At 41.0% G+C, this 14,426-nt stretch overlaps 1 protein-coding gene across 1 annotated transcript in view; it reads left to right on the forward strand.

The window, feature by feature from the left end:
- The window catches only part of IL23R (interleukin 23 receptor), a gene marked incomplete at both ends in the record, with an annotated part of 50,194 nt that overhangs the window by 15,827 nt on the left and 19,941 nt on the right, over positions 1–14,426 (forward strand). Inside the window, one exon of the mRNA XM_083360238.1 lies at positions 1,576–1,735. Within this exon, the coding sequence (XP_083216364.1) occupies positions 1,576–1,735 (160 nt within the window). The remainder of the gene's footprint in view (positions 1–1,575; positions 1,736–14,426) is intronic.

The raw sequence follows: 14,426 nt of genomic DNA on the forward strand, positions 1-14,426 counted from the left end.
ACAATCATGGGGAAGACTGCTGACCTGACAGTTGTGCAGAAAATCATCATTGAGACCCTCCATAAGGAGGGAAAGCCTTAAAAGGTAATTGCAAAAGAAGTTGGATGTTCCCAAAGTGCTATATCAAAGCACATTAATAGAAAGTTATGTGGAAGGGAAAAGTGTGGAAGAAAAAGGTGCACAAGCAGCAGGGATGACTGCAGCCTGGAGAGGATTGTCAGGAAAAGGCCATTCAAAAGTGTTGGGGACTTTCACAAGGAGTGGACTGAGGCTGGAGTCAGTGCATCAAGAGCCACCACACACAGACGGATCCTGGACATGGGCTTCAAATGTCGTATTCCTCTTGTCAAGCTGCTCCTGAACACAAACGTCAGAAGCGTCTTACCTGGGCTAAAGAAAAACAGACCTGGTCTGTTGCTCAGTGGTCCAAAGTCCTCTTTTCTGATGAGAGCAACTTTTGCATCTCATTTGGAAACCAAGGACCCAGAGTCTGGAAGAAGAATGGAGAGGCACACACTGCAAGATGCTTGAAGTCCAGTGTGAAGTTTCCACAGTCTGTGTTGATTTGGGGAGCCATGTCATCTGCTGGTGTTGGTCCACTGTGCTTCATTAAGTCCAGGGTCAATGCAGCCATCTACCAGGAAATTTTGGAGCACTTCATGCTTCCTTCCACAGACGAGCTTTATGGGGATGCTGACTTCATTTTCCAGCAGGACTTGGCACCTGTCCACACTGCCAAAAGCACCAAAACCTGGTTCAATGACCATGGGATTACTGTGCTTGATTGGCCAGCAAACTCGCCTGACCTGAACCCCATAGAGAATCTATGGGGCATTGCCAAGAGAAAGATGAGAGACATGAGACCGAACAATGCAGAAGAGCTGAAGGCCGCTATTGAAGCATCCTGGTCTTCCATAACACCTCAGCAGTGCCACAGGCTGATAGCTTCCATGCCAGGCCGCATTGAGGCAATAATTGCTACAAAAGGGGCCCAAACCAAGTACTGAGTACATATGCATGCTTATACTTTTCAGAGGTTCGATATTGTTCTATGTACACTCCTTGTTTTATTGATTGCATGTAATATTCTAATTTTCTGAGATTGTAGATTTGGGGTTTTCATGAGCTGTACGCCATAATCATCACAATTATGACAAATCACGGCTTGAACTATCTTGCTTTGCATGTAATGAGTCTATCTCATATATTAGTTTCCCCTTTTAAGTTGCATTACTGAAATAAATGAACTTTTGCATGATATTCTAATTTTTCAAGTTTCACCTGTAAGTCATTTAGAATCTAACATTATTACCTATATTGCTGTTTTTAATTTCCCTGCTTTGAGGATGCTGGCCCTGAGAATGTGCTATTTCTGTTTGATTTATTCAATTATCACTGATTTTTTTTAAAAAGGAGAGGTTGACTGTTAGGAAAATAAACTACAACAGTAAATCATATTTGAAAACAGAATTAATTTCCACTATAGATGGAGGCTTTGGGGTTCACACCAAGCTGTGTAGGAACCAAAGATTTAGGCTGAGAACAAAACTGGATTTTACTGTTTCTCCATTTTAGGTGAGAGACTGGGATGCTAATTTAAGAAATGAACTTTACACCGAGTACAACTTAGATGCAAATACAAAGTATGAGTTTCAAATTAGATGCAAACTAACTCACCCCAGAAGCTTGTGGAGCAGATGGAGTGAGGCTACAGTATATCTTACTCCAGAGAAAGGTGAGTTTCACTGTTTTTTTCTTGAACATCTTTTTCAAGTCAAAGAAAAAAGATTCCACAGAGCATGGTTAAAGAATTGAAGCCACTATAAATCAACTAATTAGAGGCTTCTGAGTATTTTCAGCAAAAAGACAGACTAGAAAATGTATACAGCAAAAGGAAGCTGTCACTCAGGAACTGGAATACTAGATTATATCTTTTTGCTCTTGTTTCCTGTATCATTTTCATCAATTATATATAACCGTAGCACGGTAGACTACACTTTTATGAATTTGAGATGTTTGTGGAAAATGCATTTATAGAAGATTAAACCCTATGATTTTCCAGCCCTGTGAGCTAGAAATTGATTAAAATATTTGCAATCAAAAGGATTGGCCAGTACTGCTCCTCAGGTAGTAGCAGATCTCTCAGTAACACTTTTTTTTGTCGTCTTTCAGCTTTTATACGTAGCCCTCAACTTACTGATTATAATGGAGTTGGAATTTCCATTGTAAGTCATAATGGTCATGAGCTGAGGCACCCACATAACCGACCTCATTTTACAACCTTTTTTGAGACAGTTGTTAACTGAACATGGTGGTCATTAAGCAAATGTCACCGTTATTAAGCAAAGACCTTCTGGTCTTCATTCCAGATGGCAGATACCACCTCTACTTTATTCCTTCTAAGTTGGTGAGGAAAGCAAGTATCAATCACTTCATTTTACGCAGGCAGTCTTTGGGGATATGAATTTTCCACTGATAGTTCTTTTGCATGAGGCACCTCCTGTTGCTCTCCCCACCCCTACCCCAATGCTTTTCCATTCCCCCTATCTGCCAGTAGACAGGTGGGTGTGGTGGCAAGGAGTCTTCTACCCTGCTTTTTGCTACAGTTCTTAGGCAAGAGGAAATTGGCAGAACCCTCATCCATTTCATCTGGTTAAAAAAAATGGAAGGACCACGCTTTCACAGATTTAACATGTAAAAGAAAAAATGTACTTTTTCACCAGTCCTCCACCAAACCTTTCAAAAACAATGGAGGGCAAAAGTCCAGAGCTTTACTGGTCCATAGTGGGAGTAGCCTTTCAGAAGGAGCAGGAAGCCTTCCATGAGAAGGCCAAGGAAGATAGCAACCAATGACCAGAGAGATGGGGTTTTCTTACCATATTTTCCATGGGCAAGTTGGAAGAGAGATATTTGGCTAGAAAGAAAGGAAGCTCAACTATACAACATTTCTTGAGCTGAGGGAAGTTGTAAAACATTATTTTTGAAATGGAGCAAAAAAGAAAGGGTGGAGGTTGCCTTTATGTAGGGTGGGGACAGATTGCCACTGGGAACTCACTCGGGAACAGGAGAGACCTATGTAGGCTTAGCAGTAAAATACCTCCGAGCTTTTTTTCTCTTTCCCTTTGATAGTTACCACAAGCCACATGCTCTAAGGAGAAACTTTCTAACCTCAGTAAGAAATACAACATATGGAGATACAACTCTGGTTAGCCTACAGTTTCGTTCTTTTTTGTCAACATCATGTAAAAGTTTAGCAGCTATATTACAGGAAGCCATATTATCAGAGAATTAGTGACCCCTGCTGACAGAACTGGGTTCCAAGTAAATATATACATATACGTGTGTGTGTGTGTGTGTGTGTGTGCGTGCACGCACGTGTGTGCGCGTGTATGTGTGTGTGTATTTTGCAGGAAGCCATATTATCAGAGAATTAGTGACCCCTGCTTACAGAACTGAGTTCTAAGTACATATACATATACATATACATATTTTGTTGTTAGCTGCGAAGTCGTGTCCGACACATCGCGACCCCATGGACAGTGTTCCTCCAGGCCTTCCTGTCCTCTAACATCTTCTGGAGTCCAATTAAGCTCACACCTACTGCTTCAGTGACTCCATCCAGCCACCTCATTCTCTGTCGTCCCATTCTTCTATTGCCCTCAACCTTTCCCAGCATGAGGCTCTTCTCCAGTGAGTCCTTCCTTCTCATTAGGTGGCCAAAGTATTTGAGTTTCAACTTCAGGATCTGGCCTTCTAAAGAGCAGTCAGGGTAGATCTCCTCTAGGACTGACCGGTTTGATCGCCTTGCAGTCCAAGGGAATCGCAGGAGTCTTCTCCAGCACCAGAGTTCAAAGGCCTCGATTCTTTGGCTCTCAGCCTTTCTTATGCTCCAACTTTCACAGCCATACATTGCAACTGGGAAGACCATAGCCTTGACTATACGCACTTTTGTTGGCAGGGTGATGTCTCTGCTTTTTAGTGTGCTGTCTAAATTTGCCATTGCTTTTCTCCCCAAGAGCAAGCGTCTTTTAATTTCTTGGCTACAGTCCCCATCTGCAGTGATCTTGGAGCCCAGGAAAATAAAATCTGTCACTACCTCCATTTCTTCCCCATCTATTTGCCAGGAATTGAGAGGGCCGGATGCCGTGATCTTGGTTTTCTTAATGTTAAGTTTCAACCCAACTTTTGCACTCTCCTTCTTCACCCGCAACAAGAGGCTCTTTAGTTCTTCTTCACTTTCTGCCATTAGAGTGGTATCATCTGCATATCTTAGGTTGTTGATATTTCTCCTGGCAATCTTAATTACAACTTTTGATTCATCTAGCCCTGCCTTTCTCATGATGTGCTCTGCATATAAGTTAAATAGGCAGGGTGACAGTATACAGCCTTGCCGGACTCCTTTCCCAATTTTGAACCAAACAGTGGTTCCATGTCCAGTTCTCACTGTTGCTTCTTGACCTGCATATAGGTTTCTCAAGAGACAAATAAGATGGTCTGGTACTTCCATCTCTTTAAGAACTTGCCACAGTTTGTTGTGATCCACACAATCAAAGGCTTTAGCCTTTGTAGATGTTTTTCTGGAGTTCCCTAGCTTTCTCCATGATCCACCGTATGTTGGCAATTTGATCTCTAGTTCCTCTGCCTTTTCGAAATCCTGCCTGTACATCTGGTAGTTCTCGATCCATATACTGCTGGAGTCTAGTCTGTAGGATTTTAAGCATAACTTTACTAGCATCTGAAATGAGTGCAATGGTGCGATAGTTTGAACATTCTTTGGCACTGCCTTTCTTTGGAATTGGAATATAAATTGATCTTTTCCAATCCTGTGGCCACTGTTGAGTTTTCCAAATTTGCTGGCAAATTGAGTGTAGCACTTTTACTGCATGTCTTTTAAGATTTTGAATAGCTCAGCTGGAATACTGTCACTTCCACTAGCTTTGTTGTTCCTCAGTTTTTCTAAGGCCCACTTCACATTCTAGGATGTCTGGCTTGAGGTCAGTGACCACCTCATCGTGGTTATCGGTGACGTTACGCTTATTCTTTTTTTTTTATTGAAAAGTTTTAAAATAGTTTTCCTTTAAAAAACCCCCCTTCCCCCTCCCTGCTCCCCCCCCACCTCCCCCCAACCTCCCTCCCTCCCCCCAACCTCCCTCCCTCCCCCCCTCCCTCCGCCCCCCCTCCCCCCCGACTTCCCAGAGCTAAATACAAGGTATATATATATAAAAAGGCAATCATAAACAACCATATACTAACAACTATAAATTCTAAAATCCATCACTCTCTAGCTTATATAGGATAAAACACACCTTAACAATATTAAATATATATAAAAAACTAGAATAAAAAAAGAAAAAAAACGAAAGAAGACTTATTCGAATGCTACATAAAACTTCTTAACCCTATACTTGTTCTGGATAAACTCAATCCATTTTCTCCATTCCATAATATAACGTTCTTGCGAATGATCTTTCAAATAGGCCGAAATCTTCGCCATCTCTGCCAGGTCGGAAACCTTTAAAGTCCACTCTTCTATGGTCGGCAGTTCCTCTTTCTTCCAATATTGGCCTATCAAAAGTCTTGCCGCCGTAATTAAGTTCAACATCAGCTTGGTGTCCACAACTGTAGCGTCTGCAATTATTCCCAACAAAAAAAGTTGCGGACAAAACTTTATCCTCTGTTTAAAAATCTTCTGCATATTCCACCAGACTTTTATCCAAAAAGCCTTAACCTTCTTACATGTCCACCATATGTGAAAATATGTTGCATCTTCATCACCACACCTCCAACATTTAAGCTGATAATTCGGATACATACTTGCAAGCTTTTTAGGATCTAGATGCCATCTATAAAACATTTTGTAAAAGTTCTCTCTTAGATTTTGAGCTTGAGTAAATTTTACGTTCCTCACCCAAATCTTTTCCCACGTGTCCATTGTAATAACTTCCTGGATGTTTTGGGCCCATTTTATCATACAATCCTTAACAAGCTCTGTTTCCGAGTCAATCTCTATCAATGCAAGATATATCCGTTTAATATGTGCTGGTCCCTGATTTCTAATCTGCTTTATCAAATTTTCATCAGTCATTGTAAATCCATTTTTCTGGTCTTCTTTCCACCTGGCCTGTAATTGAATATATTGAAACCAAGTTTGAACAACCTTCTCTTCTCGCAAGAGGCTATATGATTTCAAACACCAAACATTCCTTTCCAGGCTTAAAATTTCCTTGTACGTAGTCACATCATGTTTGAAACCAGCATGTATATTTTCTATTGCGTGTTTTGGAATTGCCCACAATGGTATCTTGCTGCTTAGCTTATGTCTATACTTCTTCCAAACTCTCAGCAATGCCTGTCTTAAAATATGCATCCTAAACACAGTATCTACCTTCTTATCATACAACAAATATGCATGCCAGCCAAACAACAAATCATGGCCCTCAAGATTTAATAACCTCAATTGCGTCAAATTAATCCAATCGCTTATTCCTACTAATGCAGCAGCTTCATAATATAATTTAAAATTAGGCAATTTAAGGCCACCTCTCTCACGAGTATCCTGCATAATCTTAAGTTTAACTCATGGCTTTTTCCCTGCCCACACAAATTTATTGATACCACGCTGCCATTCCTCCAAGTTAGAATCTTTCTTAAGAATCGGTATCATTTGAAACAAAAATAAAAATTTGGGCAGGACATTCATTTTCACTGCTGCAATCCGTCCCAACAAAGACAATTGCAATTTTTGCCAACTCTCCAATTCTTTTTGAATTTTCCCCCATAGTTTTTCATAATTATTTTTATATAGCTTTGTATTAGAGGGCGACAAAATCACCCCCAGATATTTAACCCTTTTAACAATCTCAAATCCAGTTAATCCTTCTAAGAGAGCCTTCTGTGAAACTGTCATATTTCTAGCCAAAATTTTAGTTTTCTGTATATTTACTTTAAATCCAGAAACCTTCCCATATTGTGTTATTATCTCCATCAGGTCCACAACAGAGTTCTCTGGCTGGGTCACTGTAACAACCAGATCATCTGCAAATGCTCTCAATCTATAGTCCTGATCTCCAACTTGTATCCCCTTAATTTTTTCCGAGTTCCGAATCTTAACCAATAGTATCTCTAATGTTAACACAAATAACAAGGGCGATAACGGACACCCTTGCCTTGTGCCCTTCTCAATATTACATGCTGCTGTCAGGCTATTGTTAACTATGATTCGGGCAGTTTGTTTTTGATATAATGCCCTAATCGGCTGTAAAAAATTTTCCCCAAAATCCATTTTATCTAAAACTTTCAACAAAAATTGCCAATTCAATTGATCAAAGGCCTTTTCAGCATCTAAAAAGATTAGCGCTGCAGAGATCTGGTTGTGCCTTTCCAAAAACTCTAACACATCAACTATATGTCTCACATTATTTTTCATTTGCCTACCACTAATAAACCCCGTTTGATCCCCATGAATCACCTGTTGCAGAACCCTCATCAGTCTATTAGCCAAAACCTTAGCAAATATCTTATAATCTGTATTTAAAAGCGATATCGGTCTGTAATTTTTAACTTGAGTAGCATCCTGGTCTTCCTTCGGAATCAAAGAGATAAAAGCTGTTCTCCAAGACGGTGGCACCTTTCCCCCCCTCTGAATTGTCTGAAACAGTTCCTTTAACGGCTTTATCATCTCAGATTGTAAATTTTTATAATAGGCCGCAGTCAAGCCATCCGTGCCTGGCGCTTTATCCACCTTCAGTTCCTTAATTGCTGTAAGAATTTCTTCTTCTGTAATCAGTTGATTAATCCCCTCTTTTTGTACTTGCGTAAGAACCGGGATGCTAGCATTCTCCAAGTATATATCAATATCTTTTACATTAACTTCCTCTTTAGTATATAATTTCGAATAAAAATCCACAAAAGCATCCTTAATAAGATTCTGTTGAAACACAACCCTTCCTTTATACTCAATCTTATCTATATTAGAGGCCCTTTGTTTTTTCCTCAGTCTATAAGCTAACCATCTGCCTGGTTTATTAGCGTTGCAAAAAGTATTGTGCCTAGCAAACCGCAGATTGGTTGCCACTTGATCTGCCATTAATTTATCAAATTGTCCTCTTAGCAGTCTAATAGCCTCCTTGATCTTCACATCCTCTGGATTCAAAATCAAAGCCTTTTCTTTTTCCTTTATTTCATTCTCCAGTTCTTTCCTTCTAGTTTCCACTGCACGTCTATGTCTATTATTCATATATATCAACACCCCTCTCATATAGGCCTTGCTAGCATCCCAAACCATGTCCATAGAGGTACCCTTATTCATATTAATCTCAAAAAAATCCTTCATCCACTGTTTGCATTCTTCCACATTTCTCTGATTTCTAAACAAATTCTCATTTACGCGCCACGAGCGCCTGTCTCTTTTCTCCTTATCAATCTCCAACCAAACTGGACTGTGGTCAGAAATAGTTCTTGCACAAATCTTCACCTTTTTAGTTCTCAAAAAAAATCATTAGTCAACAAAATAAAATCAATCCTCGAAAAAGATTGGTGTCTGTCAGAATAAAAAGTATAATCCTTCTCCTGCAAGTGTCTCTCACGCCAAATATCTCGCAATTCCAGGTCATCCTTCATTTCAAAAAAAGATTTAGGCAGTCTAGCATGACTTGGAATGCGCTTAAAAGCTCCAGCCTTGTCCAACTGTACATCCAAAACACCATTCCAGTCTCCCATAAAAATAAAAGATTTATAATCCAACTGGGTAAGCTTTGTGTGGAGTAAGCTAAAAAAATCAGCTTGTTGTTGGTTAGGTGCATATAATCCAACTAGAAGCGTCTTTTTACCTTCTAACAACAGCTCAATCATAACATATCTTCCATGCTTATCTGCTTCAATTAAATCTGCTGTTAGGGCACTTTTAACATAAACAACCACTCCATTTTTCTTATTCTCTGCAGAGGCAGCAAATTGCGTACCCAGTCTCGAGTTCAATAAATGCTTTTGATCCAAAACTCTAATATGCGTTTCTTGCAAACATATAGCATCTATCTTAAATTGTTTTAAATATTGAAAAACTTTCTTCCTCTTCTGCGGTGAATTTAGTCCATTAACATTCCAGGTTAGAAATTTAGTTGCCATGCATATCCTCCTAAAGCTCTTGGAGCACAGCTTTGATAGGACTAACTTCTTTAGGCCGTGCTCCTCCCACAGCTTGACTATATGTACGTTGTGAAGAATCTGAAGACTTTTGCTGATCTTGTTCTTTTATTTTCTTTGCTCGTTTTAAAGCAGCACGTGTTACTCTTTGCTCTCTAGGATCATCCAAAGAAGTTGTAGCTTGATCTCCTCCAGCACCACTTTCCTCTGTTTCATCCTCTTGATGTTCTCCTTCTCCAGATCCCTTTCCAGCTTCCAGAAGTGTTAATGGGGTTGCTTTTAAGACATTGTTGTAGAAATCACGCGCTTGCTTCACAGTAATCAGCCGATACCTTTTACCTTCATGCATCACCATCAGCCCATCTGGAATCTCCCATCTGAACCTTATATCTCTTTGCTTAAGCTCATGCACGAGAAATGTATAGTCCTTCCTTCCCCTTAAAATCCTTGGAGGAATTTCTTTTAAAACCAAGACTTCTTGTTCAGCAATCACCACTTTAGCATCATAGGCAGCTTGTATAACTTGATCTCTAATCTCTCTTTTTGCAAAATAAACCACCACATCTCTAGGCAACTTTCTCTGTCTGGCAATCCATGAATTCACCCGAAACACTTTATCCATAGCTGCTCTTATTTCAGATGCTGGCTGATTTAATACCACTTCGAGAGCCTCAGAGATCAGCTGCTTCAAATCTTCTTTAATATTCTCTTTTAAACCTCTGATTCTGACAGCAAACTGCATCTGGTAATATTGGGCTAGGCTTAACTCCCTTTCCACTTTGTCTCTTGCATTTTCATTCTCCCGTGCTTTTACTTCTAATATAGCATTCCTTTGAGCCAGATCATCCATTTTTTCATCTAATTCTTCCACACATTCCGCCACTTTATGCACTGAAGACAAAATGTCTACCTTCATCACGCTGAACTTCTGTTCCATCCTCTCTTCCATTCTCTCCTCCAATTTCTCCAACTTCTCCTCCATCTGTGCAAATTTATCACCCATTGATTGATTGATTGATTCCAAAAGTTTATCCAGAGCATCTCGTAAGTCCTTCGATGTCAGCGTTTCAGGAGGGTGCAACGCCTGTAGTGATGATTGTTGCACCGGCGAGGATCCACCGCTCCGAAGAGTTTTAGGGGGAGGTTTCGCCGCCATCTTTTAGTCCTCAATTATGACGCACTTTCACTTAAAGTTTAAAAAGTCCAACAAGCTAGAGAGTATAGTAAAATAATCCTCTTCACCTTTGCCTCTTGTACCGCTCTGCCTGCTCCTTTAAATCATAAATCCTTTCTTCAGGCAGGGATGGTTCGCAGACGCCTGGCTCTGCTCCAAGAAGTTCGGAGCAGAGACGCCGGCCAGCTGGGAGCAACCCAGGCTTCGGGGGAGTTCAATCCTTCAGCCGCCCGAGCTCCAAGCTCAGGCGGCCCCGGAGAACTCTACCCCTACCTGGGGCCTCACCCCCTCCTCTTCTCCCGAGGAGGGGGCTTCAATTTCACCTGAACAGCTGATCGGCGCTGTTTCGGGCGAAAAAACAAACAGCTGAGCCGCGGGCAGCCCGGGAAGGCTGTCTTCGGCGCCGCGCCGCCACCGGAAGTCCCCGTTACGCTTATTCTTGTATAGTTCTTCTGTGTAATTTTGCCACCTCTTCTTAATCTCTTCTGCCTCTGTTAGATCCCTGCCATTTTGGTCCTTTATCATGCTCATCTTTGCATGAAACGTTCCCTTCATCTCTCCAATTTTCCTGAAGAGATCTCTAGTCCTCCCTATTCTATTGTTTTCTTCTATTTCTTTGCACTGTTCATTTAAGAAGGCATTCTTATCTCTTCTAGCTATTCTGTGGAATTCTGCATTCAATTGGGCGTATCTTTCTTTTTCTCCCTTGCCTTTCACTTTCCTCCTGTCCTCAGCTATTTGCAAAGCTTCCTCAGACAGCCATTTTGCTTTCTTGCATTTCTTTTTCTTTGAGATGGTTTTAGTTGCTACCTCTTGTACAATGTTGCAAACCTCCGTCCAGGCACTCTGTCTATCAGATCTAATTCCTTAAATCTATTTGTCACCTCTACTGTATATTCAACAGGGATATGGTTTAATTCATACCTGAGTGGCCTAGTGCTTTTCCCTACTTTCTTCAGTTTAAGCCTAAACTTTGCAACGAGAAGCTCCTGGTCTGAGCCACAGTCAGCTCCTGGTCTTGTTTTTACTGACTGTATAGAGCTTCTCCATCTTTGGCTGCAGAGCACATAGTCAATCTGATTTCTGTGTTGACCGTCTAGTGATGTCCATGTGTGTCCATGTCTCTTGGGTTGTTGGAAAAGAGTATTTGCTATGACCATCGTATTCTTTTGACAAAATTCTATCAGCCTGTGCCCTGCTTCATTTTGTACTCCAAGGCCAAACTTGCCTGTTATTCCGGTTATCTTTTGGCTTCCTACTTTAGCATTCCAATCCCCCATGATGATAAGGACATCATTTTTTGGTGTTAGTTCTATAAGGGTGCTGTAGGGCTTCATAGAACCGGTCAATTTCATCCTCTTCAGTACCGGTGGTTGGGTCATAGATTTGGACTACTGTGATATTGAATGGTTTGCCTTGGATTCAAACTGAGATCATTTTGTCATTTTGGGGATTGTATCCCAGTGTTGCTTACTCTTTTATTGACTATGAAGGCTACTCTATTTCTTCTGAGGGATTCTTGCCCGCAGTAGTATACCTGATGGGAATCTGAATTAAATTCACCCATTCCTGTCCATCTTAGTTCGCTGATACCTAAGATGTCGATGTTCAGTCTTGTCATCTCTTGTTTGACCACGTTCAGCTTGCCTTGATTCATGGATCTTACATTCCACGTTCCTATGGAGAAAAAAATCTTTACAGTATCGGACTTTCCTTTCACCACCAGACACATCCACAGCTGAGCGTCCTTTCAGCTTTGGCCCAGTTGCTTCATTCTTTCTGGCGCTACTAGTACTAGCCCTCTGCTCTTCCCCAGTAGCATATTGGATGCCTTCCGACCTGAGGGGCTCATCTTCCAGCGTCATATCATTTTGCCTTTTGGTATTGTCCATAGGGTTTTCATGGCAAAGATACTGTACTGGTTTGCCATTTCCTTCTCCAGTGGATCACGTTTTGTCAGAACTCTCTGCTATGACCTGTCTGTCTTGGGTGGCCCTGCAGGGCATAGCTCATAGCTTCATTGAAGTACACAAGCCCCTTCGCCACAACAATGCAGTAATCCATGAAAGGGACATATACATATACGTTCTATGAGAAAAAACGCTCTGTGTATACATACATATACATATACATATTGTTGTGATTCAGCGTCAGCCTGTGGTTTTGGCAGCTGAGTCAGACAATTCTGAAGAGGAGGAGGAGGAGGGGTTTGGAGAGCCTCTGGTGTCAGAGGAAGGTTCTCATGCAACGCAGAACTCTCAGCCTGGCCCCTCCCGTCTTGTTCCTCCTCACACCCAGCTGTGTGAGCATGAAGGATTGGAAGAAGACGATCCACAGCTGGCTCTGTTCAGGGACGCTAGGAGCAGGAGGCAATCTAGCAGAACTGAGCAGAGGAAAGCAATGAGGCAACTCAGGAGAAGTCAATGAGAAGCCACGCCTTGGGACTGCTGTTAAAAGGGGAATGTGTGGGAGGTGCTGGTTGCTGAAGACAACCGTTTGAAGGGCTTCTGTGAGAGTCCTGGTCTGTTATTGTTTAACTCTTGTTTAACCTTTTTGGTTTAAGTCTTGTTTGAACTTTTCGTTTAACTTTTGTAAATAAATTTGGTTGGGTTAGTTCCAGCCTGTTGATTATAAAAACGGGTTGTCCCTGACATTCAAACAGGGCCGGTCGTAGGCTGGAACAGAACACATATACACACGTACACGTACACATACATGTACACATACACATACACATACACATACATATACATATACATATACATATATATACATACACATATACACCGGGGGAGGTTTCTCATAGAATGCCCAGAACAGAGTTCTGGCACCTTTTTTGGATGGAACCTTGTAGAGTAAGCAAGGCAGGTTGTATGATGTGTGTGAGTTCCGGCACCTTTTTTGACAAAAAAGCACTGCATATACATATGCCATGGTGGGGCAGTGGTTATAGTACTGCAGGCTAACTCACTGCTCACTCCAGGAGTTCAATCTCCAACGGCTCAAGGTTGACTCAGCCTTCCAAGGTCAGTAAAATGAGGAGACAGATTGTAGGGGGCAATATGTTGACTCTGTAAACCACTTAAGAGAGGGCTGAAAAGCACTATGAAGGGGTATATAAGTCTAAGTCAGGGGTGTCAAACTGCCAGCCCGCAGGCTGGATGCATCACAAGGAAACTGCACCCACCCATTGCCGGCAATGGGGAATAAGCTCCGATACGTCGCACGATGTCATGTGACTTTTAGCTTGAATCTGTTGTATCTTATGCAGTTGTTATTCTGTTCTCATTGTCAGGGAGAGGGGAGAAATGATGATGTGTTCAATACTTAAAAAGTTTCCCAGTACAGTGCTAACATAACATACTTATATAAAGTTAACTTAGTTTATTACACCATTGCCCCAATTTTCTCTGAATAACACACTGAACCAGAAACTGATAACAGTAACCGAGTTCACATAACACACCAAACTTAAATATGGTTTGACTAAATTGTGGCCTGCCTTTTATGTTTCAGCTGAAAGCCTGAACTTGGGTTGATAAAGTAATAGCTAATAGCTATTTACTGATCTATTATATAATTTATTAGTAATTACTGGGTATCAGTAATAAGTACTGTCTTACTTATCGGTAGGTACAAATTCAGCTATAGGTAGTTTTCCTCTCCAGCAAGCTGGCAGAGAAGCTGTCACTCTCCATATGTAATTATAGCTCTGAGGCAAATCAAACAATACCGGTTCAGTGAGTGATTCTGTAGGTTATGATTCAGCAACAGTTCTAGAAAGAAATGAAGGAAGCATCAGTCAGTTTACCATTGATTGAAAAATGGAAATGTGGCCATCCCATAGATTACTAGTATGTGATTGGATCTTCCGCAGCTTCTCGAAGTTAAAGCTATTTGCTATAATATAGTAGCTTCCTATATGGTGTAGTAGTAGCCTCCTACATTATCTTTCCAAAATCAACATGCTCTCATTTTCCATGCTTGCATACTAACTTTTAAAATCTATTTTAAAAAAATAGTTCGTTTGCTCCATTATTATAATTATTCCTCAGTGTAAGAGCAATGCTATAATAGAAGAAGTCATTCTCTTATATATTTTTGTCATATG

Source organism: Vipera ursinii (genome assembly GCF_947247035.1).
Source record: "Vipera ursinii genome assembly, chromosome: 3".
Lineage (NCBI taxonomy): Eukaryota > Metazoa > Chordata > Lepidosauria > Squamata > Viperidae > Vipera > Vipera ursinii.